Below are 25630 nucleotides of genomic sequence, written 5' to 3'. Positions count from 1 at the left end.
GTGGGCTCAGACCCCCCTTGTTTGGGACTCGACTGGCTTTTTCCCGTCTGGCCCATGTCGAGTTTGCTTTAGCAGCTTACCATATCGGACGTGAATGTCTCAACTCTTGCTGTTACAATTTACCAAGTGCTGGCATCATTACGGCAATCTCAAGTAGAACCTGTCACCTTGAATCTGTGACCTGTTTATCAAAGTTAGTCTTGGCCACACATGCCAGTGGATATCCGATTGTCTGAGAAAGTGGCTGTCCTTTTTTTCTTCTCGCACTCAGACCAAAGCCACAAGTTGGGGTACGTATCATGTTCTTTGTGAGGCTCCCATGTGCCTGGAATAAAATAACATAGAGGTGCTGCAGTACCGCAGCCTGTGCTTTTAGCATGGAGGGCTGGCCAAGTTTGACCCATACCCAGATAATAGGCCACGCCGAAATTGAAACGACAGAAATGTCTCGGTGATGGTCTGGTCTGAATCACGACCCGTCGCGCGAAATGAGCCGGCCGATCTGGCGATAGGCAAGAAAAAAAAGACGTTAGGGTGGCACAGTATGGATTCGACCTTTATGGTGCAGATTATCAAATTCGGCGGTAGAAGAAAAGAACAAATAAGATTAGGAAGTACATGACAGCCGGGTTAGTGTTGGTAGCCAAGGCCTCGGGGCTGCAGGTAGATGGAAGCGATGCTGATGCTGCTCTTTATTCTGTTGCTGCTGCTGCACGGTGTTGTCAAGTGGTCGTCGAATCAAGATTCCATAGACGGATCGGACAAGGCACGCCCCCAAGCCAATTAACTTACTATGTAGTAGCCCCTCCGAAAAAAAAAGAACGTACTGGGCTGGTAGGTGATTGGAAAGGGTCGTGGGGCTAAACACCCGACCCGACTGTAGGGGAACGGTGGTCAACGACACTCGAGACTTGGTACAGACAATACGAAACAACACAACAACTCGGTGAATGGAAAATACGCCAAAAATAACAAGAGATTGATGTCGATCAACTCAATTAATCCTTAGACGCGTTTCAACAGCGTATTTGTCCTCCCAAAATCATATCGAACTTTTTGCTATGTAGCAGACAGCGATGGTACACATGTATACCCGTAGGTACTAAATCTGGGCCCAAAGAGGGAGTGGCGCACACGAGATGCAAGGTTATGGACAGGCTGGGAATGTGCAGAGAGGGTACAATTGTCGAATAATCAACCTGCGCCCGAATGCTATCAGAGTTCTCGGGGGGGATACCGCAGTTCTGAAGTAAAATAGGACCGATAACATCTATCGTCAATAAATGACACAAGTAAATAGACCAAGGAGTACTCTGTAGGTATCTCCTAAAAATGGGGTGGAAATAATTTCAAGTTTATTGATGCGAATTAACGGAAACAGGGGCACTAACGTAGGAACACTGAATGGAAGAGGCAGGCCCAGCAGGGAAGGTAGGCAGGTCAGGTTTATGCCACCTGCCGTAGGCGGTTGATGGGAAACAGTACAGGACCCAGTGACCAATCATCGTCCCTCATCTTGTCGCGGGGCACAATCGTCAGGAACACCCTTCACCTTCAGCCCCCGCGTTCCGTCTAAGTTACACGTGACATCGCGTCTGTTGCCTGTTCTTCCCGACACGTCGAGACACGCGAGTCACGTTAAATTTGTGGTGACTTTACAAACAAAGAGTTATGGACTTGGAGGTTTAATTGCTGTTTTTTTCTCTTTCTTTCTTTATTGGCTTTTTGTACGGATACGATTTCTTTCTTCTTCATCTTGTCCCCTTTCATTTTTTGACCATGAAGAGCATGCGAGGTTTGATGCACACAACCAGTGTCCAAACAACGCATGAAAATAAGACTGCCTTCGCTACAACTTCTATCGCTGGACACAAAAGGAGCTTTTCGACTACAGGGGATGAACATAGAACAGTTCCGCCTGCATCTCGTACCACAGTTCAATTCCAAAGAGCCTCCAGCCTTCCCTCAGCTCCTCCTAGAATCTCGGCGAGCCGCATTGTTCGTCTAGACGAGCGAGTCGGGCCCTCTGAATATTCTCAGAGAGTAGCTATAGCTGCAACCCCAACTGCTTCTCGTGACCCCGAGCTCGATTTAAGCCATCCTTCATATGAATTACCACGGCAAATGGTTGATAATTTTGCTTCGCTTGGCATAAAACAAATATACCCATGGCAGAAATCATGCCTCAAAGGGCCCGGACTCCTGACAGGGGAGAAAAACCTTGTATATTGTGCTCCGACCGGTGGTGGCAAATCCCTTGTGGCTGATGGTGAGACCGAAAATGGTATTGTGTGAGCTTGACTGACACATCCAGTGCTTATGCTCAAGAGAATATTACAAGAAAAGGGGACAAAAGCCCTTCTTGTATTGCCATATGTTGCATTGGTTCAAGAGAAAGTCCGCTGGCTTCGCAATGTGGTACAAGGGTTGCACTTTACTCCTGATACAGCTATCGATGATGACAAGCGCATCTGGCGTCGACGGGCTGATGAAAATGCAGTCCGTGTCGTGGGTTTCTTTGGCGGTGGGAAAGTTCGAGCGACTTGGGCCGACTTTGACATCGGTGTATGCACACTAGAGAAGGTTGGTTTAGATGATCTCCTTGCTGGAACCCTATTGACAATTCCAAGGCAAATGCACTCGTGAATACGGCCATTGATGATTGTTCCATCTCTAAACTTCGCGCGGTTGTGCTTGATGAGCTACATATGATTGATGATGATCACCGAGGGTACCTGCTGGAACTCATGGCAACCAAATTGCTCAGCCTTGAACAGCCTGTGCAAATCGTTGGCATGAGTGCTACTCTTCCGGTACGTCTGATCACTAGCTTCCATCATACCTCTCGCATTTTCTAACATAGAAGCAGAACATGGACATGATGGCTAAGTGGATCAATGGACACTGTTACGAAACTCGGTATCGACCAGTTCCCATTGAGGAACATCTCGTGTATGACGGCAACATTTATCCCGCAGGGTCTACAAGCAGTCTCATCAAGACAGCAGCACAGCTCAATAGTCGGACTACACAAACACAGGCACAGACGAAACCCATTCGACGGATCGAGCCTTCTACTCACAAGGAACTGCGCGACCCAGTGTTAAACGCGGTAGTGACATTGGCTTGCGAAACTGCTATTGCTGGCTTCGGAGCCCTTATTTTTGCTGGGAGCCGTGGTATGTGCGAGTCGGATGCACGGTGGATTAGTCGAGCCATGCCTGCACCGCACGAACTTAGGATTGATGTTGTGGACAGAAGAATGGATCTACTAGGAGAGCTACGAAGTCTCAGCACCGGACTTGATCCTGTGTTAGAAGAGACTGTACTTTATGGCGTCGCCTTTCACCGTAAGTGAAACAGTCTATTCACAATGTCCGAATCCAATACTAACCGCAATAGACGTAAGTCAACTTCAGTACAAGTCTTATAAACATCTCTAACGGCATAGGCTGGTTTAACGACTGAAGAGAGGGATCTCGTCGCGGCGGCGTACGATGCTGGAACATTGCTCGTTTGCGTCGCCACATGTAGTCTGGCGGCTGGTATTAATCTGCAAGTCTATCCCTTTGAATACTAAGATCCTTGCTAACAGGCACAGGCCAGCAAGAAGAGTGATTCTTCATAACTGCCGAATGGGCCGGGACTTTGTCGGTCCATCTATGCTAAGGCAAATGCGAGGGCGTGCAGGAAGACAAGGCAAGGCACCCATTGGCGAAACATACCTTTGCTGTAGAGAGAACGATCTCGAGCAGGTTGTAGAGCTCATGAACGCCGAGTTGCCCCCAGTCGCGAGCTGCTTGAATACTGAGAACCGACGTATTCAACGGTGAGTCCTTGCCTGTACTAATATCTGTCTCTAGCTAACATGATCAGTGCTCTGCTGGAGGTTATATCTATTCGTCTGGCAACAAGCTACGAAGCCATCTCGGATTACTTCTCGAAATCACTATTGAGCCACACTCATGACGCCCAGTTTGTCAAGAAATGCATAGCCTCAAGCCTGAAGGAAATAGAATCCATGGGCTTCGTCACTCAAGACTCTTTATCGATGTTCACAGCGACACAATTGGGTAGGGCAATTGTGGCCTCGGCCATCGACCCGGATGACGGTGTGTTCGTCCATGATGAACTTAGCCGAGCTCTCCAGGCGTTTGTCATGGATGGCGAAATGCACATACTATACACATTCACTCCTGTCCAGGAGTCTGGCGTCATGGTAAACTGGCAGGTATTCCGAAACGAAATGGAAGGCTTAGATGAAAGTGGTTTGCGGGTTTTGCGCCTTCTAGGTATCAAGCCTACGACAATTCTCAAGTTGTAAGTTCAGCCTCCAATGGCGCAACATTCATACTAATAGTCAACAAGGGCTCAAGGGGCCACGCTTCGAGAGACCACTCCAGAAGAAAAGCAGATAGCTCGAGTGCATCGACGCTTTTACCTGGCTCTTCAGTTACGTGATCTTTGTAATGAGGTGCCCATCCATGTTGTAGCACGCAAATACGACGTCCCTCGTGGAATGGTCCAAAACCTTTCACAGACTTGTCAGGGTTTTGCTGCTGGAATGATCAAGTTCTGTGAACAAATGAGCTGGGGGTGCGTCACCTTAGACTTTCTCAGTTGCGTCGCTAACATGATTATAGGGTGATGGCCGCAGCTCTTGACCATTTTTCTGATCGACTCGTGGCTGGTGCAAGAGCTGACCTGCTAGCTTTGGCGAAGATTCCCTTCATCAAAAGCCGGACAGCGTAAGTGCGCCTTGCTTTAATGGTAGTCAGCGTTGCTAACATGTCGCAGACGCGTATTCTGGGAGAACGGTTTTCGTACAGTAGCAACAATCGCAAATGCAGATCCTACAGAGCTACTGCCCATATTGATGCAGGTCAGTATCTCAAAACAACTACCAACATTGATACCATCAACTTAGAAATGCTAATTTGCTCAGGCACAACCTAATAAAATCCGTCTTAAAGGAAAGGACAACGAGAAATACGAAGAGAAGCTACTCGTCAAGGCAAAGGTCATAGCTGACTCCGCAAGCAAGATCTGGAGTAAGTCAATCACCTGTTTCTTTGCTCAGTAGACTAACGTTTTTTTCTCAAAGAAGTGCAAATGCAGGCGGAGATAGACGAGGAGTAGCTTGTATTAGGAGAGTGCATAGGTGAACCGTAATGAGGCTGGTTTCTCGTTTTTCCTGGCTGAAAATAGAACCTATAAAAGATAAGCCTGCAGTTCTGGGTTGAGCCGGTCAAATACAGGCGTGTGATAGATGACTGCATATGACAGTATGACGAATGATCTAGAATTCAGAGCCGGAAAAAAGTGTATGCCTTAACATTTGGAATAAACTGCTAAGAGTTGGTATCGCCGCATCTTGTGCTAAGAGACGACGGGCTGGTCTCGGACATGAAATCACTGCAGTTGCTATTTTATCTGAGGCTTGATCAGAACAGAATAAGCTATCCGATCGAGCATCCCTGCATAGCGGCCTGTTATCTCCTGATGTTAGATGTAGTAATACTAACTCACCTGGTTGTCTTAAGGCCAGTTCAATAGAAGCCGCGTATCAGACTCTCTGGGCATGTCTGTTTTGACAAACAGTAATTACTATTCCTACCCAATTTTATAAATAGCGGCCAACGAAACCATTTTTCTATTTAGCGCCTTGAGTGTTTAGTCACTGAGGTCGAGGTGATTCACTGCTCGCTCTCCAAGATCCCGAATCATAGGACTCACTCCTCTCGAGTACGAACACCACTCTCTTGCGGCCATTATCTACAAAGGCGTAAGACGTAGTATTTAGGGTCTACCATTTGTTTGTGTCTTCCGTCTGCTTCTGTCTTTCATTCTTTGCATTTACTAGGCTTGGACATCATCATTTCTATTACTAGCGAGGCCTTTGGCCAGTCTATGTCAGCCTTCTCATGGACAGAAAGATGCTGACCAAGAGTATATATTCTAAGTTCTATAGTATAAAAACAAATACCCTAAGGGTCTATTCTAAAGCCATAAATTAACCAAGAAATTTCATCTCTGATGCTTAACCCCTGAGAGTTCTGTATTCCTTGCCATAAATATCACATGGACGTCTCTCTCCATTGTGGATAACACTGGCATGTGTTTTTTGCGTAATCCAGGTGTTGAAATCGAGATATACATCCCAAGTCGGTCTCTCTGAGGTATGGCCATATTATGCCATTGTGCTTTGCGTCGATATGGTACTGTGGCTCGCGAGGTATGGCATGGGTATAATCGCAACCTGAGTGTGTGCACTTGTGCTTTTTCTCCAATGCCATGGTGAACGTACTTGATGCGCCCAGTTTCAAATAAACATTCTTATCAGGGCACTGCCTCTTGATATTGCTCCTCCATAGCAGAGTAAGAGGCAAGCACGAGCTGAGATCTGGGAGAAGATGTTTTCCCATCTTCTCGAAGAGGTTATATATCAATGTTGTTGAGTCATTCCTGTTGACACCCCGCGTTCCTTGGCAAATACTCGTTTTATAGGCATCATGCTTATGAAGGTGAAGTCAGCCGATGACTCTTTCTTTTAGCATGTCATGACTGATGTGTTCTTAATTCAACAGTGCATTGATAACGGCCTGGTTTGTATCCAGGTCGATAATCGCCACTTCAATCAGATGTTTCCCATTTGGGATAAAGCGTCCAACCCGAAGTTTCGGTTGTTTTCATGGAATATTCGTTCGTAGTCTACGTTGGAAGTCCATTTTATATGGATCGTTGTAGGATTTCTGCCGCTGAGGCCTGGTTTGTTTTGGTTGTGGCTTTATAATGTTCCTGATTGTGAAACTTCTCCATAAGCGTTCGCGCTTTTCTCTCGGCATAACACTACTCCTGCAGCCGTCTATTAGCAAGGTTAGCTATTTGTCAAGAGGAAGAAGACTGGCGAGGGTAGTAGGAAAGCTGGCCTCTAAGCTTTAGGGTATATAAATAAATAACTTAAGAGTCTATTCTAAAGTCATAAATTGACTAAAGAATTTCATCTCTCATGCTTCCCGCGGCTCATTTTGCTCGTGCCTCGAACAGAGGGGGGGTAAGGGAGGAGCATAAGACTTGCCGCATAATCTAGCATCGATAGCGAGGATATATATATGTGTGTGTGTGAGTGTGTGTGTTCTTTGGTAGAGATGTCGCTAGACTCTTCAGCCAGCATCGCGTTGCCTCTCAAGTGCGTAATTGTAACTTGTCAAAGGTATTGATGTGTGTATAAAGCTGTTGATGGTCGACTTGTGAGGAAGAGGGGAGAGAAAGAGAAAGGGGGTGAGATGGGGACGATATAAGATGAAAGTGAGAAGTCCGTCCAAGATGTTTGCCAGCTGCCTGCCAGTGAATCGATAGTTATTCACGCGTCTGCCAGGCAATCAGCACTGCTTGCCGCCGATAAAGTTTCAAATTGCTACTGGACTTCATTAAAAATATATTGTATCTAGCAAATTTGTTTGCTTGGCCAATTGTTGAGTTCAGACAATCAACGACTCAAGCAAGAATACCAACAAAATGTCACTGGTTTGCCAGGCATGTAGACTAGTCAGTACGGAAACAGTAGGAAGGAATCATCAAACTCAAGTCTTCTCGTTTGTATCAGTCTAAACAGCTTTAGGTAGACAGGCCAACAGTTATGTGGTAGTTTTCTCTCCTTGCAACTAAAGGAAGGATTGGCTTGATCAAATTATGTTCTAGGGAGAACTTACACCGAGTTTCTCCTAGAGAAGGATGTTTTCTGCTGCTTCCTACAGTTCGGTAGAAACAGCTGCTGGGTGTCAAAATGTATGTACCTGTAAATGCTCTGATTTGTACGGGTTTTATTGAACCGACTTGCAAGGCAGTTTGGCACCTGCAATATTTACTTTGTGGTTAAAAATAACGATTGTGTTTGGGAGACTTAGGCATCTATCCAGTTTACACAGAATCAAAGGGAACAAAAGGGTCTATCAAGTTTTTTTCTTTATATTCTTGTATTCCTAGAAGGCAATCCATGGGCCTAGAATGTCACTTCACTCTATGCAGTCTCAGAAACAGACTATGTTTCCACCCACACAGACTTCCGAGTTACATGAGATGAATCAGTTTATAACAAAAATACATAATCTAAATTTGCCCAAAAAGGTCTCAGCCAGACAATCCGTATGATCAAGCCTCGATGAGGTCTCGAAAAAGGTAATAAGGAATTAACTTAGTACCTAGGTGTCAGAAAATTAGCGCTGGTGACAGATGAGAGGAAATTACTAAGTCAGTTTTGTCTTATCTCAGCCAAGCGCTTGTACCGCTGCAGGTCGTCTGCGCCTTGCTTATTCTGCACAGAAGAGAACCAAAAGGTTGGGGGGCCGCAGCTTGCAATTGGTAGCCATCGCCCACCCACATGTTTGACATACCGTTGGCTGTTTCTAGCCAATACCTATGGAATGGTCTGCGTGTGTGTAGTCAATGCTATGCCTGTCTGCCTGCCTGCCTATTTCCTGCTCCGACTACAATTCGTATGATGAACATCTCCAAGGTCTCGTTTCGCGTTTCTCACGCGCTCGCATGAGATATCTTTATTTCCACCTTCAATAGACTCCTTTCCATAAATCGGACAATTCTAATAAAGTTGTTATGGCGGAAAATGCTGCCTCTGCTGGTTCAGCAATCACAGCGCATACTCCCGCTGATGCTATGGGCGTCCCTCCACCCATCGTGATACAAACACACTACCAGGATGAGACAGCGGCCAAAGTTCCCAGCACGACAGAGGATCTCTGGGTCAGTTCAGCAGATGGACGGTATGCCTGTCCGCCTATACCAATACGGGTCGGTCCTATAAATAATATCCAAACATTCTACGTACGTGAAAGCCGCCAGTTCAAGATTCATGAAGCTGACAGTTGATTTAAGGTCCACAAAGACATCCTTCTTCAGGCCGGGTGGTTTCAGAAAGCTCTTTGCGGGAATTTCAGGGAAGCCAGCGAACAAATCATTGACTTGCCGGAAGAGGATCCCGCAATCTTTCATTTCTTAGTTGCATTTTTGTACGAAGGCACTTTTGAACCTATTAGACCAGCAGCGAGTGTACTGGGTGAGTTAAAAGATTCGCTTTACCTTCCAAGCTCAATTGCTCATTCACAAGCAGAGCCCGATGTCGATAAAGGCAAAGGGGTTGAAGTAGCCTCAGAACAAGCGGAAGCTTCAGATTCGAGCTCATCAAGCAGCAGTTCTAGCTCAGGGACATCGAATTCTTCATGGCGCCGTCGGCGTCGGCGACAAGCCAGAGCTGCTGACCTTGACGAGGGTCAGGATAAACAACCAGGCCACCACCGGCCTGGATGTCCTTGCCCTCGGTGCCTTGCAAGGCGTGATTTCACAAGGTGTTGGCAGTGCGGCGCCAATCGGTCTCGCGACGTCAACATCCCTGTGCCTTTGCCTTATGTTCGAGGAGGGCCCAGGCGTGGTATGCCACCTCCTGGGGCCATGCTCCCTCCTGCGATGGCTACAATTCCATCTCTGCAAGGACTGCCTGAGCGTATCACAGGTGAGGATCTACGGACGTGGTTTCTGGCATATGAGCTTCATCTCGACGTCTACATCTGCGCCAACCGCTTCCTCATGGATGACTTCCGAAAGACTGTGATGCGCTCATGTGTCGATATGCTCGAGACGGCAGGCTGGGATGCCGCACAGCCGGATATGATGCATCTATGCAGGAAACTCTATCGCAGCGTCCCAGAGGTGGATGAGCTGCTCAAGATGGTGATGGCACGTGTAGGCTTTCTGCAACCACTGTTGTGGAAGCGCTATCCTGAGGAAACGAGTGAGTTCTTAGTGAGCAATCCGGAGTTGGCTGCTACTATCTTGAGAGAAACGGTGATGAGGCATTCTCAGCCAATGGCGGATCTGCCTTCGATGGAGGCCACTCATACTTCAGCCTACGAGGACGAGCTGCAACATCTAGGGCGACGTCCACCTGCGCATAGTCGGCCCAACCGTCGCCACTAGTTGTGGTATGTTTAATGTTTCAAATTCAAATCGAAATGGGCCTTTGGCCATATGTGCTGGCACGGTTAAGGGCAAAAGGAGAGTTTGAGGGTCACGATAAAACAAAGGCAACCGTGGGGGCGTCAGAGGTTATGATTTCTCAGGGGGAATAAGTTCCGTGTCCGTCAAGTCATTATTCATTCGTGGTAGAGACATTTGTCCTAGTTGTGTGCAGCCGTATATACCATCTAATCAATAACATCGTCTCTCAGGCTAAAAAGCTGATGCAAAACATCATCTGCTTTTGCCCTCAAAGCTGAGTGGTACATGACGTTCGTCTCGAAGGTCTTTGTACCCTTGACCAGCTTGGCCGTGTCTCTGGCAAAGTTATAGTCGACATACATGTCCTCAACGTATGATGCAGCATACACTGGAACTTTGTTCTTGCGGAGCTTCTCCTGGTCGTACAGCGCAGGCCAGTCATCGCGATTGGCTATCAGTTCAGCCTCCTCACGAAGCATTTGGAGCTCTGGGTATGTGTCGAAGTGAAAAGGAAAGATCATTTCACCAGAAAAGTAAAGGGGCCCGCTAGTCGAAGCAGTAGAGAAGTCGCTGTTTAGCCAGCCAAAGGATTTGAGAGATTTCCCAACGTTATTTGCTGACCAGCGCGATACCACGCCAGGACCATCACAATAGATGGCCTCGTGGAGAATAGCATAAATGATATTAGTATCAAATGGGGTCCAGCCCTCCAGCGGTACTAGAGATGCCCTGGTAAAAAAACCGAAGAAGTCCAAAGAGGTTTTCAATGTCAGAATTGTTGAGTGGACTGAATCAAAGCCTCCGTGTCCTCCAAAGGAGATGCCTAGAGTCAAGAGACGGGGGACTGTAAGGACACCTCCTGAAGGTAATGGGATTTCTCCTCCTTGACTTTCAATGAAACCAGCAATTTGACGAACATTTTCTATATCTTCTGGGAATTTCTCATAGTACTGCTCGTTGCGTTCCACGACCCTGCGAAAAGTAGCCTCATACACTGTATCAGGTTCCTTGCCCACTGGGGCCAGGCCGCCAGTGAGGAAGACTTCACGCAGGCCCTCTGGGTGCATCGAAAGGTAGGATAAAGACACAAAGCCTCCGTAAGATTGTCCGAAAATGGACCATGCCTGCTTGGAAGCAGGCCACGAGGCGGTAAGGCACTTGCGGACAGCCTCACAGTCACGAACTGTGTTGTCTTGACGCATGAGGCCGAGGAACTTGGCGCGTGCTTTGACATCTGGGGAAAACTGTTTGAGAACCTCGGCAGAGACTGGTGAACTCAGCCCGACGCCACGATGATCGAGCAGAAGAAGCTGGTAGCCCCTGGATAAAGCGTGACTGGTAAGGGGATGGTCCTGTGGCTCACGGTTGCCAAAGCCAGGGCCACCTTCGAGATAGACCATATATGGTTTGGGGGCCTCTCCATTTTCGCACTTGGACTTGTTCTCGTTATCATCGTCATCGGGTGGGAAGATGGGAACATCATGCTTTCTGACTCGGCGAGCAAAGAGCTTGGTGCATATACCGCTTTCAGTATCCGTATAGTCGAGAGGGACTTTGAAGAAGTACTCTGTGACATGCAATTGCCCTGGCAGGATGTGGGATCTGCTGCTAATGATCTCCGCGGAAGGGATAGATAAGATTTCGGATGTAGACATGATGTCGGTGAGAATGAAGATGATGCTGATGATAGAATTGGTCCTGACTGGTGGCGGGGTTGATACGTGTAGACACATGCAGTTCTTATCAACCGAGCACCTGCCCGTTACTACCAACCCAGCGGCAAAACAGGCAATTCGGTATATTTCTAGGGACATCAGGCATACCGACGGTAATCAGCTTTTTCTTCTTTATTCCTGAGGAACATGTTTAAAACTGACATGACAAGCTCTTCTTAAACATGCAATGATCCATTGTCTTCAAAAGTCTTGTCGTATCATTGTAGAACAAATACATGACGGCCAGAATTGCAGGCGCAGGACATGAAAACTGACTGTACACATACTAAATATTCTTTACCAGTTCGTTCTCCATGATATGCTCCAAGTCATATCAACCAATTAATAAATATGTGGTTTATTCCAACTACAGAATGAATCAAGCTCGACGATACAGGGTAAGCTCATGCCTCGGCTTGTATCCACCCATTAGGTCCACAATCAAACCAACCTTTCAAGACTACATTTCTGAGACATTAAGTCATGATCAAGCTGCATGTTCCAGGGTCTGTAAGTGATGTCTTGGAAGATCCAGTATGTGCTACACTCTGTCAAAGCTGCATCATCATGTCTTATCCCGAACTGAGTGCGGCTCATACGCTTTAAGATCCGAGTCGATTCGCGGCTAAAAATCAACCAACTCCATCGTAGCTCATAAAGTCAACAGGCACCGCGTCCTCTAAACGGACCCTAACTTTTAGGTGCATACCCACATATCACACCCACTAACAGCATAAAAGACCAGATAGAACCAATCATTAACCAAATCCCGCTGTCCTCCCCACTTTGATGTCGCCTTGCTCCAGCAACAGCTTTGCGTTCTGGATCTCGCAAATCTCTTCCGTTTTTCTTCTCCTCCAATAAATATTGGCTCCTTTCCTCTTTTTATTTACTTGCTTTTCCTTTCTTCCTTCTCATAACAACTCACAGCCAAGGGCATGGCATATCTTCATCTTGCGCATACGTTGGCAGATGCTTTCAACGCCCTTGCTGATGAAGTTCAGACCTTGACAGATCGAAAGACTGTCTTGGAGCACAAGTTACGCTTTGCTCATGAACAGGTAAGAAAAACAACTGCATATTTTCCGAGTGGTCCTCGAGACTGCAACACAACCCGGCTTTTCCCTTTTCTCTCTTTCCTTGGCCGCGCAAGCTCCAAACATCGTTTCGGCGATACCGGAGCGGAGCTGTCGAGCTTTCCCCTCCCAAGTCAGTATGATGATTATCTTAGCTCTAGATCAAGAGCATCAGGCTGAATGAACCTGATGCCGAGATTGACAACCTTTATTTTCTGATTGACACTATCTTTGTTCACTCTTCACGTCAAAGAAAACCTACCATGGATTCGTCGCTAACTCGAAACCAAAAACAGTTCCAATATCTGGCTGACAAATATGCTCCGGCCGCGCCTGAAATAGCCGATACCCTGGCTAAGCTCCAGATACCTCCAAATACACCTCTTGATAATTCATTGCCTGTTCCTCTACCCTTGCGAAGCTCGTACAGCTCCGGCCCCCAACATCAGCTTGCCCTCGTCATCCGTGACGGACGTCGAGTAGCTAATCAGCTTGCCTCACTGGGCGAAGCGAGTAAAACCACTGCCTCTAGCCGCGAGACTGAGTCGCAACTTTCCCACGTAGCCACCTCCATGTCGACCGCGCTAGAACAAGACTTCACGGTCCAAGGAAAGAAGGGCCATCTTCAATGCCCGTTCTCCAAGCCCGCCACGGCCAGCGGCTCTGGGGTCCACGATGATGCGCAGGACACCACTCCGCACCACTCGGCGGACCCCATCTGCGCAGCCATGTACGAAGAATCTACATCTCAGCAAGCTCGCACAAATGTCTCCTCGGCCATCAAGTGTCCCATTCGCTACATGGATAAGCACTCTCCAGAGGAGATCGCACACTATGTCGAGACGCATAAGCATGAACTCCCTCGCAGCCATGAAGTTTGCCTCCGCCGGTACCAGCGTGACGAAGATCAGAAGAAGATAGACTCTAAATATGGCGACATTGTGAGCATGATTGAGGGCTTGGGCCAGCTGCATGCACCCATGCTGCCCGAAGCGGAGGACGATCCGAATCGACCAAGTGATGTCGCCCAACCTTCTAACGAGAGGGTTGAGAACTGGGCACAGGCTGTTAGCGTAAACTCAGATCCCGACCACACCCAGGTGCCAACTCAGGAGGACGGGGACCGACAAAGCCACTTCGACCGACCGCTCAAGGAAGTACGAGTAGGAGAGTCCCCTAGTAGACCGTGGGGAATATCAATTCCAGTCTTCGAGCTTTCAGGCCAAGACGACGACCAGCCTCTATCACCACCACCGGCGCCAGTCTGTATGCCAGTCTCGGCTCAAACCACACCTAGCACCCATGAATCCACCAAAAAGACTCCTGGCAAATGTCCGTTCGACCATACAAAGTTGGCAGCTATGGGCATAACTATGCCGTCGAACCATGATACATCATCAGTACACACCTCACACCAAGGACCAGAACATCCTCGATCTCTCTCGCCCGCCAAGGACGACGGTGGTCCTCCTCCGCCACCTCCGCCACCTCCCCATCAACACACAACACCACCCCAACCTGCTTTCATCAACCCCGACATGATCAAGGGGACAAACAACGGACCGCAGATGATTTTCACGGGACCTGTATTCATCGGCTATCCCATGGAACAGGCGATGCAGTTCATGAACCAATACCGAGGGAATCAGTGATTCAATCATATTATTGGTACTGTCTCTATTTTCAGTTTTCGCATCGAAAGAAGAATGCATAAGCGACGGCGTTGGCGCATTTGATTTATTGGAATGTTAGCGATGTCTATGAATTTGAATGGTATTGAGCAGCCGCAAAAGAGTTGCAAGTGACGATCGATTACAGATTTTGATTCCAGTACAGCGACATGATATCCAAACCTGGCTCTTATAGCACGAACAATTGCTTTATACGTATCATCATCTTCTAATATCATTCATTGATTTACTAAGAATCCGTGACCTATTGTAAAACATCCAGAACGCCGCCTAATCCACAAGACTAAGAATAAAAAAGTAAACTTGGTTTTTTTTTTGCCAATGCCAAATCTGCGCAAAGTCTTCCTAAAAGATGTCGCCTCAAGCCCTTTGGTTTCCTCTCTTATTTGTATCTTCGTCTTCGTCTTCATCTTCATCATGGTACCTGCCCTCCGTATCATCCCTCTCCCATAGCGAGATATCATCATCCGACATAAGGACAGCTGCATCATCAGGATCCATGAGAGGAGAGTTATCAGAGTCAGCGTAGCCAGCTTCGCCTTCTTCGACAGATGCGCCAGCAGGGTTTAAGCCTTCTTGCTGGGCAAGCTCTTCAGCTCTGGCCATGGTACGTCTGTAGATGATAAGGCCAACACCAAGACCAACGGCGCCGCCAAGAAGCATGCTGAGGTAGTTAATAGCTTTGCTACCGGCAGACATCTTATCACCTTTTTCAGCTAGGAGAGCGAGCCGACTACCAATGAAGACATGGACGAGAAGCTTGGGGCTATAAGCTAATTAGCATGTATATTATCAAACAGAATTCTGGGCATACCTAGAAAGAGCTGTAGAGATTGTAAACGCTAGCGGCGTGATACTAGGAATGGTAGCGAGAAAACCGTTGCTCAGACTGAATGGCAGGGGACAGAATCGAATGCCAGTGAGATACCAAATACCCTCCTGTCGCAGGACTTGGCCTAGAGCAACAAAGCGGTGATCCTGGCCGACCATGCGATCAACATACTTGCTCAAGACGGTCCTGCTGGCAAGGAACGCACAAAGAGCGCCAGCTGTGCATCCTGATGCCACAATGGGCCAACCCAAGGGAAATCCATAGACGAAGCCCGCAATGGTGCTGGCAGTCGAGTATCCAACAATAGGCGGGAATGAAGTAACAAAAACGAGAAGGAAAGCCAATATCCAACCGCCCGGAAGAGCGCGCCACGCTTCAGCCTTTGGTTCGAGCCATTTGAAAAAGACATGGGAGTATATTATCGCCAGAATGCCGAATATACCCACAGCTACAACGCCTGCAAGAGCGAGGATCCTTTGAAGAGGGGACAGGCGCAAATACACCTTGAAGACCTGCTCACCGAGCAAATTGACTGAGCCCCAAATACGACTCACGAAGCTTGTTCTCCCGGCGCCAGCATAACTACTACTTGCGCGACGACGGCCCATGAGCGGATTCGATAGACGGCGGCTCGACGATGTGGCGGACCAGGGTGGCCGGGTTGGCGAGGGAGAGGAACCGCGATCCGGAGAGAGCGCGAGGGCGCGAGCAGCCGAGTTATAGTCTGCAGGCATGTTCGGTATGATACGGGTTCCGTTTGCAGTTATGTTCGGGTTGTGATGATGTGAACTATGCGGCCATGTCTAGATTTTGGTATAGGTATGTAAGATTCGGAACGCGCGGATGGAAATGAGGCTGTAGCGGTACAATTGAGGGGCGCAAGGGTTATGTATAGAGAGTCGTAAGTCTTATTGATTCTTGAAGCTCGTAATGTGGTCTGCCAATGTACTTTATCGCATTTGATGATGTTCCAAGGGAGATCCTTTAGCGATGAGTGTTGTTTAAAGCTGTACTTTGTACTGTCGTCTTTGGGGGTCGAACGCAAGGTACATGACGTTGCTAGTGTCAGCAATCCCATGCAGGAGCGGCCCCACCAAGCATGTCACTATGCCTGTTCCGTTTAGTATAGAGAGAGGTCTATCAGATTCGAAACATGCAGCATTACAACCTCACTGTTCTTTATATAGCATAGCGGATAAATGCATCGTGTTTCATTAAAGCGATCATTCGTTGACATGAGGCGAGTTGTACTAACTTGAAAATAAACCCGGCCGTTTCGTACCCTATTCGTTTTAAGCAAGGCTGATGAGCGTTATGCTACTAGGAAGTTATCAGGCTTCTGAGATATTAAGTTTCTGAAATACCCAAGTACATAATCACAGGATAATATGCTGCTTGTTATAGAACGGTGTCTGATTTTACTGCTTTCTTCTATTTTAGTCCTGTATCGTCATCGACGACCGCTAGGACCCTTGGGCGGATCACGCACCAAGAGCCTGACCTTGCCGTCGCCGATTTCGACGCCTTGGCTTAGGATATCCACCTCTTGTTTGTCATCCTCGCCTTCCCCTTCCTTTGCGAGAGACTTGTCCCAGCTGCGAGCATCGATTCCGAGAATACCTCCCATATTATTGCGATCTCCAGGGACCGAAAACTCACGGTATGCATACCTCCACTCGTTGAGAAAGTTGCGAACCGCCCTGCCAACTTTGTCCTTGCCGTTCTTACTATGGTGTCCAGAACCAGTGATGGCATAAATGGGTTGCGATTCTCGGCTGTTTTCCATCAGAATCTTTTCGAGATACTCGACCGCCTCCTCGGGATGAAGACCGTGAAGGTCGACGTATAGCTCAAAGCCTTCGGAGCTGCCCTTGTTACGTTCCTCGTACAATTCCCTCGCAGCTTCACGATGAGCCTTGCGCATGAGATCGTTCTCGCTTTGTCCTCGCAGACTGAGAGCCTTAGCAGCCCTGGCGTCGTTGCGATTCCACGCCTGCGCAGCGCTATAATGCCGAGTTAGTCCATGCATCACAACTGTTTTTTCGTCCAAGAAAACAAACCTTTGTAGAAACTTGTTACGAAGGCCGCCATGCTTAAGAGCTTCTTGGCGTGCCTTCAAATATGCCTTGTTGGCACGCTCGCCAGTCTCCAACCACGGGATATGCTTGGGAATAGGGATTGCTTGAGCGGCAGGACTGTTCTCTCCGTTTCGTGCACCGGTTGAGCTCCCGTTACGTCCTATTTTCTTAAGCTCAGGACGAACAGGACTGGGCGAGGGTGACATCTTAACAATGTCGGCTAGTGAGTTGGGGGCCATATTCTCCTTATGTCCGTGACCATGACCGCCTCGCTTGCCATGATGCTTCTTGCCCTGCTTCATGGAAGCGGAACCTAGCGAAGGAAATGCATCATTGTCATCCAGAGCAGGTGCCGAGATATCAGGCTCCCTGACCTGATGCCGACTACCAGGACGAGATCGAGCACGAGGACTGGAGGTTCCCTGGAAATGCTTCAAGCCCGGCGGTGGTGTTATTCCTACGCCTGGAAAGCTGTTGCTTCCAGCGAAACCACTTAAATGATCCGGGGTGCCAGGTCGGAGCGAGGGGAACGAGTTAAGGTCCCCTAGTTGTAAGCCCCCTTGTTTTGATGGTGGCGTGCTGGCGCCATCGAGCGCGAGCTTGTTCATGAGTTTGGTGGGATCGTGCGAAAAGATGCATGTCTCTCCAGCTAAGCAATTGCCCATTACCCAATATCTAAGATGAACTGTCAGCCTTGTTTTCCCTGAAATAATAGCGTACAACCACTTACTTGCACAAGTGATTACTGAGATCGTGACTGAATCTACAATCGGCACGCAAGCATTGCCCGGTTGACATATAGAACTTGCAAATAACCCCGGACTTTTGTTGCCCAAGAGGCGTAGAAGGACGGTCCACCGACTTTCCAATCAAGACATTTTTGGGTTCCTCCAGTGAAACACCACCCGGCTGGTTGTCTCCGGTCTGGCTTTCCATAAAGGAAACAATGGTCGCACTGAGGTCGTATCCATTCTGCGCCAAAGCAGCTTCGATCTCGTCGTCGGTCTTGGTTTGTCCGAGGATGGATCGCAGCATGTCGTATGGCGACATATCAGCTGACTGCGCCGTCATGGAGGAGAATTCCGGAGCAGCAGCATTCAGGGCGCTCGGGGTGCTGACAGACGAAGTTACACTGGCAGCATCATCGCTGACAAGCCACTCCACATTCTCAGTCTGGTATTCTCCTAAGATCTCTGTGGCCGGGGTTGGATCACTCGCAAATTCGTAAGCATTTAAGTTTGGACTATGAGGAATGACAGGTGTTGCCAGGGCCATGCGCGGCGAAGCACGGGGCGAAGAGAATGGTGATACTGTCGACGATATAGTCCTGCCAAAGGTTGATGGAACAAATCCTGGTGGAGCGAGGGGGCTCACGGCGAGTCTCGGAGAACCAGACATGGGTGTTGGTGAACCACGCCAGGAGGCAGGAGAGGGACGTCGCAGTATTGCCGGTCTTATTGGAGGCGGAGATGCTGACGAGCCTCCGCTATCACGATAGCGCCAGAGAGCGTCCAATATTGCATTGTCAAGAGAAGTGCCGGTGAGATTGGTCTCTTTGCGGAAGAGCTCCTCCAGCCTGTCTGTTTTGTCCTCGTCTTCCAGGGTGGCATCCTGCAGAACAGGCAAGCACATCTCGAAGTGCTCGTCAGAAACCATGATTGTCAAGCAGTTGTCCTATTAGATTTCGAGCGGTAGAAGTTGAAGCTAGGGATAGCTCAGGCTGGAGCAAGACGATGCTCGCAATAGCGCAACAGGGGTCTAAGCTCGTGTGGATCTTGCGAAGAGCAACGTTGTTCGGTAGAGTTCGAGATGGTGTAATTGTATGCTTGCAAAGGAAGAACAAGAAGGTGAGAGAGGCTGTGCCGTGTTCTGTTAGCTTGAGTCGGGGATGTGATAATGAACAACGCGGAGGAGCTGAAGAAGGGACAGATGGGTAGGTAGGCGGATAGTGGATAGAAAGACTATGGGGGCATGGATGGGACAAAGAGTCGGGACAAAGGAGTCTTGGACTTACAGATTAAAAGATATGACAACAGAAGCGAAAGCAAGGAGAAGAAGAATGAGAAAACAAGAATCAGAGAGACGATGCAACAAAAGTGAAAGCAAAGAGAAGCGAAGCGCAAGCGCATTCAAGCAAAAAGATTATAGTACTGTACAATGGACGGTGAAAAGGAGGAGGAGATGGATGGGAGATGATGCAGCATTAGGTAGCCCATGTCCATTAATGGAAAGGTGGAGGGCCCGGACGGGAAGCGGAAGTGGGGATTACCAATGAACACGGGCCCCGGGGAGGACTTCCAGCTCGCTCAGGGAGAGAACGTGCTAAACTCTAGAAGGTTGTGAATCAGCTACAGTGGTTGGGCCAGGGGGCGGGGCGTACCTAGGCAGCTTCCATGATGACAGGTAAGTTAGTTGAGCTTGATCCGTTAATTAGGGGCGGATTGAATTAGATCGTGTTTCGGAATGACAACAAGAGACCCATTAGTATGGCCTTTGTTAGTAAAGACATATTACATGTTGAATTAAGGTCTCACGTCAAAATTAACCTTACATAACAGATATGCCAATGAATTGGTAACTAGAGTGCTCCATCCGTAACTGAATCGAAAAAAACTACCCATCTATACTCACGGGTTGAAAGTGGGATGAAAGTGAGAGGCAGACCCAGGTCAATGTCGGAATAACAAACGTCTCCCTTTAATTACGACCATGAGTGTCACCTTAAACAAGCCCGGTTTACTACCTTGGCACTTTTTTATTCAATGCGGTGGCGCTGGGAACACTGTAGTTCGTCCAACCAAGTAAGCCCAGCCTTATAGACATTTGATGGCACTGTAGCTTGTGATTCATATGCACTCGAAAAGTACTCTTTTACTGATGTGTTTATATTGAATGTGTGCATCAGAACAAGTTATCGTAAGTGCTCACAAAAACGTTTTCCATTTGTTATTATGACCAGGCCCAGGTCACTAGGAGAAGAGGATCTTCGCGATCAAAAGCAAAGAGTATCACAAGCCCCCTGGTCGACAGACTTGGCTGAATCAGAGACCAATCGCATCAGCAAAGACGAACGAGAGGCTCAGCCTTTGGCCGTAACAGCGTCATCGAATGGGTGGCACATTTTGTATGTGTATCTTACATCTAGACAGGTAATCTGAGGATGCTTTGTTTATGCAACGAAACCTAAATTTAGTCGCTGGGCTTCGAAGCAATCAAGAGTCCAGACCTGACTTGTCACATTTGGCCAACCTTGATTGGATATGCCCCCATGTCGAATGCAACTAGCGAGCTGTGAACATTCAACACCATCGTTTCTAGTGCTCATGGCTTGTCGAGAAGTTTCCAGGCTTCCCACGGCCCGCTCTTATAATGGAGCAAGGTAGATCTATACCAACCACACTACGGCATGTAGGATATTAGAGACAGCCACAAGATGTTGCTCGATACTTCTTCGTCCGATCATTTCTACATATGTATCGTATCGTCTGTTCAATCTCGACTGATTATCACTTCACAGCTTCATGTCTATCAGTCTTGGCGAGTCCACGAGAATGAGGAGTGATAGACGGATCAACATGGTTATGCTCAAACATCACACGGTGTAGCTACAGACTATGATGCATGTTCTCTTCAATTTCGCCTCTTGGTCTATATATCGCTAAAAAGCACAAATTATCTACTCGTCGGCAACCGAAGCAATGAGGCCAGAAAAGGGGCGCCTCTATTCTAGGGTATCTCATCGTCGTCGTCACCTCCAAATCCAAAGCTGAAACCACCGCCTCCACCCTGCTGCTCATCATCGGCTGCGCCAACAGCAGCATCCCATTTGCGCTTCTTTCCGCTCTTTTTGTCCGCCAAATCCAGTGCTCTCTCCAGGACTTCCGGGTAGCTACTCTTCATCCTCTCCATGAAGAGTCCAGATGGGTCCGTAACCCTATCTTCGAAACCACTGACCTGATCAGCCTTATCCCGGAGGAAGGAAACGACTTCTGACAATAGGTTCAAGCTTTGGGGCACGAAATTCTGTGTAAGGGCAATGCCGCTCTCGAGGTTGACCACCAGATGCCACCATCCGCTTGGAACATGCAGAATCTCGCCCGCATCGCAGATGCCTTCGATACATTCGGGAAGCTGCCGTGCTTCTTTGTGGAAAGTGAGGAGCCATTCAGCTATGCTGAGGGGGCTAGTGACTTCACTGCTGTCTTCGGAGACATGAACTCCGGGTACCTGTGTTGCAGGAGGGAACATGATCCAGTACTTGCTTCCCTGAATCACGGCGTTCCATGCACTTGTCGCATTGGGATCTTTATGAAAGGTTGAACCGCTCCGCTCAGGACCAACAATTAGCCAACGATGGGCAGGTCGTTCATCCCCGAGAACCTCGAACAAGTCCGGCCCAAAGCACTCCGGTTTCCAGTATGCCGAGTTTTCCTTGTCGGCCAGCCGCAGGCCCATCTTCTCCGCAAACCTGCGATCGAACAGATACAGAGGACTCTCATCTCTGCTGCTCTTCATGTAGTTACAGTAGGTTGAATAAGGCCAATCCACAGCCTCGGCGCGGAAGTCGATATGGGCATACTTCTCAAGCAAGCTATCAATGGTCCATTCGTTGAATACTGGCCATTCCTGGATGCACTTGGTAAGGATGAATGGCTGTTCAGTCCACTTTTCGGCATACTGGTCGTAGGTCAAGTTCTCCAAGCGGCGGATCTGGTTTGCCTTGGGGATATTTGAGGCGAACTGGGACAGGATGATATGGCTGCAAGCAAATGGTCGGTGGAGGACATCTGAAAAGACGTTGCTGCAGTCGATATTGATTTGTTGGTCACTTGGGAGTCCTAGGACAGTCGACCTCCATGACCCTTGCCATTGAATATCCTTGCTATCCTTTGGTGGTGACCTTAATTAAGTTTAGTTGCCGTTCCATGGACACCTCAGGATGTTTCGTTCATGAGTCAAGCGAACTTACTGTAAGAATATGGGCTTCCAAAATTCATCTGAGTGGCAAAAGGCATAGAAAAACTTGCAAGTATGACCAAGCTTCAATAGGGCCTCAGCGTCAAACTGCTCAAACACAAGCGAGACGACTTCGTCTGGGAGAAGCCTCCATGCTCCGATTGACCGCCTAGCATTACGGCCTGTAAAGAAGTACTGGTTGCCTAGAGGCTTGAGTCCTAGAGGATGGGGAGGGATTGAGTCACCCTGAAGAGTTGACTCAGAGATGTCATTCGTCCTATCACACAGCGAATTATATTGGCGAGTGCCATTATCAGGCATGACCGAGGGCATCTTTTTTTGGTGGTTGAAGTTACGTCCCACTGCCACTGTGTATAAGAGATGCAAAAAGACAAGGTTCAGTTGGCAAGGGCACAATAGGTGGTAGTAGAAGCCAAGCTCGGGGTGGAGAAACAATGGAACTGTTTGAAAATGGTTCGATGCAATGCTGTAGACTACAAATTTACCCAGTCACCAGTACAGTTTTCCAGCAGATACTGCGATAGATCAGTCGGGTGTTGTAAGTCCAATTTTTAGTGCGTAAGGCGGAAGAAAAATCGTTAGTGGAATGGGTGTAGCAAAAGGACCAAGACTGATTAGTCTAAAGTTGTACTACAGAATAACTCTTGCTTGAACGGAAGGTTACGTGGATTTGCCCCTAAAGATTTTACTTGAATATTTAATTCTACTGTATAAAGTTTGATTTTTATGTCTAAAAATTACTCTTTAGAAATAAATGTACTTTCTCAGAAGCCCGTGAGGACTACGTTCGGTTCATACCTGTTTCTCTGCTCATGTATACACCTACCTTTCTGTATCTCAGTGCGCAGGCTAGGTACCTCGATACAGACTCTGCCACCTCTAGATATCAAATGACAATTGTGGTTGGTTATACGAGCTCTAGGAATAATAGAATGTGTTTAAATAGCAGTAGCATGACGAAATTCTCAACCACAACTATATTGTCATCAGAAACACCAAAAACTTAAATGTCGTGGCAGAGGTGGCGGGGTTATGCGTGGGTGGAGGGGCACATTTTTTCAGCGGGGCACCTAAAGTGGGATGGATGTCTATACAGGTGCAGTCAACTACAGAGGAAAGAGAGTCAGCGAAGAAGAAGAAAAACTTGTTATAGTGGCAGAAAAAAAGAAAATGACTAGCTGCAGACTCTTTGTGAGCGAGTGAGTACCCTGCCCAAGAGCGAGGCTAGCGGAGTAGGCAGACCAAATGCAAAATCAAGAGGGCAGCACAAGTCGGCCCAATGTACCCTAATCCGATGCCCCGCCAAAACCTTCTATGATTGGCCAGTGCGCAGTTTGAGGTAAGCGGGTGGGCAGCAAAGAAAAAAAAATACTGCCTCCACGGCCGCCCCTCATTCGACTTTTTCTCTCTCTTCTCCTTCCCACTCCATCCAGCAGGAACAACACAAATACATATCTCCATCCTAGATTTTTGTTGATTCTCCTTCTTTGAGAATCTCGAGTCTATTCGATACCATCTTTATTTTCCACTAAACGATTACCAGGCGCAGTCTTCAGTCGAAGTTCTGCCCTCTTTTTTCGCTTCCTCCACCCCGCGATTTCTCACATCTAGGTCGAGCCGAGCTTGATCTAGACTTTCAAAAGCCTCAACCGCAATCATGGCTGACAAGGGTCTTGAGGATGTCCCCGAGACACAGATCGAGGGTAACTACGATGAGTGAGTACATTCCTGCTTGTGCTGAAGATTTTGAATTAACCAAAAAATACAGGACCGTCGACTCCTTCGATGACATGAACCTCAAGTCTGAGCTCCTCCGAGGTGGTAAGTGTCCACAGCGCCTCATCCTATATATCCCACAACCTACTCACAATATCGCGCAGTCTACGCCTACGGTTTCGAGCGTCCCTCTGCTATCCAGCAGCGTGCTATCATGCCCGTCATCAAGGGCAGCGATGTCATTGCCCAGGCCCAGTCCGGTACTGGAAAGACCGCCACCTTCTCCATCTCTGTCCTCCAGAAGATCGACGCCAACGTCAAGGCTTGCCAGGCCCTGATCCTTGCCCCCACCCGTGAGCTTGCTCAGCAGATCCAGAAGGTCGTTATCGCTATTGGTGACTTCATGAACATTGAGTGCCACGCCTGCATTGGTGGTACCAGTGTCCGTGATGACATGAAGGCCCTCCAGGACGGTCCCCAGGTCGTTGTTGGTACCCCCGGTCGTGTCCAGGACATGATCCAGCGTCGTATCCTCAAGACCGACGCCATGAAGATGTTCGTTCTCGATGAGGCCGATGAGATGCTTTCTGTAAGAAACTTATATTCTCATATTTTTTGTTCATTGCGCTAACTCTCCTCTAGCGTGGTTTCACTGAGCAGATCTACGACATTTTCCAGCTCCTCCCTCAGTCCACCCAGGTCGTCCTCCTTTCCGCCACCATGCCCCAGGACGTTCTTGAGGTCACTACCAAGTTCATGCGTGACCCCGTCCGCATTCTGGTCAAGAAGGATGAGCTTACCCTGGAGGGTATCAAGCAGTTCTACATTGCTGTTGAGAAGGAGGAGTGGAAGCTCGACACTCTTTCCGACTTGTACGAGACCGTCACCATCACCCAGGCTGTCATCTTCTGCAACACCCGCAGAAAGGTCGACTGGCTCACCGACAAGCTCACTGCCCGTGACTTCACTGTCTCCGCCATGCACGGTGACATGGACCAGTCTCAGCGTGACCTGATCATGAAGGAGTTCCGATCCGGATCTTCTCGCGTCCTGATTGCCACTGACCTTCTCGCCCGTGGTATCGATGTCCAGCAGGTGTCCCTGGTCATCAACTACGACCTTCCCGCCAACCGTGAGAACTACATCCACCGCATCGGTCGTGGAGGACGTTTCGGCCGAAAGGGTGTCGCCATCAACTTCGTAACTGCTGAAGATATCAGGATGCTTCGCGAGATAGAAGCTTTCGTGAGTCTCTCTAAACGTCGTGTCGTTGATAAAATACTGACTTTTTTAATAGTACTCTACCCAAGTTGATGAAATGCCTATGAACGTTGCCGACCTCATCTAAGCTTGAGACGAAAAAAGCGAAAAAAGCAACACGGATCCACTAAAAAAATCCGGTTTTCTGGCTGTCTCGCCAGCTTTTTACGACCAGACGACGCAGGGCAGCCTGATATCTTTGGAAGGGTTTATGGTGAAATCTTTTTGCGGCAGTTGTTGATAGATCTCGTTTCTAGAGTTTCGCCTGGAAGGG

The 25630-nt window shown here is 48.3% G+C and overlaps 8 protein-coding genes across 8 annotated transcripts; 4 read left to right on the top strand and 4 right to left on the bottom strand.

Moving 5' to 3' along the window:
* Window positions 1–1779: 1779 nt before the first annotated feature.
* FSST1_002238 (P-loop containing nucleoside triphosphate hydrolase protein) lies at window positions 1780–5139 on the top strand (the record flags this gene model as incomplete). Its single annotated transcript, XM_083228207.1, has 12 exons — window positions 1780–2269; window positions 2315–2583; window positions 2631–2813; window positions 2870–3337; window positions 3452–3545; window positions 3607–3829; window positions 3877–4320; window positions 4369–4596; window positions 4644–4748; window positions 4798–4882; window positions 4946–5051; window positions 5105–5139. 12 exons carry the CDS (start codon window positions 1780–1782, stop codon window positions 5137–5139), a joined length of 2730 nt encoding a protein of 909 aa, XP_083092420.1.
* Window positions 5140–8613: 3474 nt separating this feature from the next.
* On the top strand, window positions 8614–9990 carry FSST1_002237 (uncharacterized protein; the record flags this gene model as incomplete). The annotated part of the gene is made up of 3 exons (XM_083228205.1): window positions 8614–8841; window positions 8893–9073; window positions 9128–9990. The coding sequence occupies 3 exons, from the start codon at window positions 8614–8616 to the stop codon at window positions 9988–9990; spliced, it is 1272 nt and encodes a 423-aa protein (XP_083092419.1).
* A 227-nt stretch (window positions 9991–10217) lies between these two features.
* FSST1_002236 (Alpha/Beta hydrolase protein) lies at window positions 10218–11666 on the bottom strand (the record flags this gene model as incomplete). The annotated part of the gene is made up of 1 exon (XM_083228204.1): window positions 10218–11666. One exon carries the CDS (start codon window positions 11664–11666, stop codon window positions 10218–10220), a length of 1449 nt encoding a protein of 482 aa, XP_083092418.1.
* A 998-nt stretch (window positions 11667–12664) lies between these two features.
* Window positions 12665–14454, top strand: FSST1_002235 (uncharacterized protein; the record flags this gene model as incomplete). The annotated part of the gene is made up of 2 exons (XM_083228203.1): window positions 12665–12787; window positions 13099–14454. The coding sequence occupies 2 exons, from the start codon at window positions 12665–12667 to the stop codon at window positions 14452–14454; spliced, it is 1479 nt and encodes a 492-aa protein (XP_083092417.1).
* A 399-nt stretch (window positions 14455–14853) lies between these two features.
* On the bottom strand, window positions 14854–16403 carry FSST1_002234 (TVP38/TMEM64 family protein; the record flags this gene model as incomplete). The annotated part of the gene is made up of 3 exons (XM_083228202.1): window positions 14854–15259; window positions 15308–16128; window positions 16206–16403. The coding sequence occupies 3 exons, from the start codon at window positions 16401–16403 to the stop codon at window positions 14854–14856; spliced, it is 1425 nt and encodes a 474-aa protein (XP_083092416.1).
* Window positions 16404–16775: 372 nt separating this feature from the next.
* FSST1_002233 (uncharacterized protein) lies at window positions 16776–19059 on the bottom strand (the record flags this gene model as incomplete). Its single annotated transcript, XM_083228201.1, has 3 exons — window positions 16776–17328; window positions 17386–18078; window positions 18134–19059. 3 exons carry the CDS (start codon window positions 19057–19059, stop codon window positions 16776–16778), a joined length of 2172 nt encoding a protein of 723 aa, XP_083092415.1.
* A 2070-nt stretch (window positions 19060–21129) lies between these two features.
* On the bottom strand, window positions 21130–22692 carry FSST1_002232 ([Histone H3]-lysine-36 demethylase; the record flags this gene model as incomplete). Its single annotated transcript, XM_083228200.1, has 2 exons — window positions 21130–22303; window positions 22373–22692. The coding sequence occupies 2 exons, from the start codon at window positions 22690–22692 to the stop codon at window positions 21130–21132; spliced, it is 1494 nt and encodes a 497-aa protein (XP_083092414.1).
* Window positions 22693–24037: 1345 nt separating this feature from the next.
* FSST1_002231 (P-loop containing nucleoside triphosphate hydrolase protein) lies at window positions 24038–25444 on the top strand (the record flags this gene model as incomplete). The annotated part of the gene is made up of 5 exons (XM_083228199.1): window positions 24038–24096; window positions 24149–24201; window positions 24261–24685; window positions 24739–25341; window positions 25394–25444. The coding sequence occupies 5 exons, from the start codon at window positions 24038–24040 to the stop codon at window positions 25442–25444; spliced, it is 1191 nt and encodes a 396-aa protein (XP_083092413.1).
* Between the last annotated feature and the right edge of the window lie 186 nt (window positions 25445–25630).

This window comes from Fusarium sambucinum, chromosome IV, assembly GCF_050947815.1.
Source record: "Fusarium sambucinum isolate potato_lamoka chromosome IV, whole genome shotgun sequence".
NCBI classification, from domain to species: domain Eukaryota; kingdom Fungi; phylum Ascomycota; class Sordariomycetes; order Hypocreales; family Nectriaceae; genus Fusarium; species Fusarium sambucinum.
This window is presented reverse-complemented; position numbering and strand designations above follow the sequence as displayed.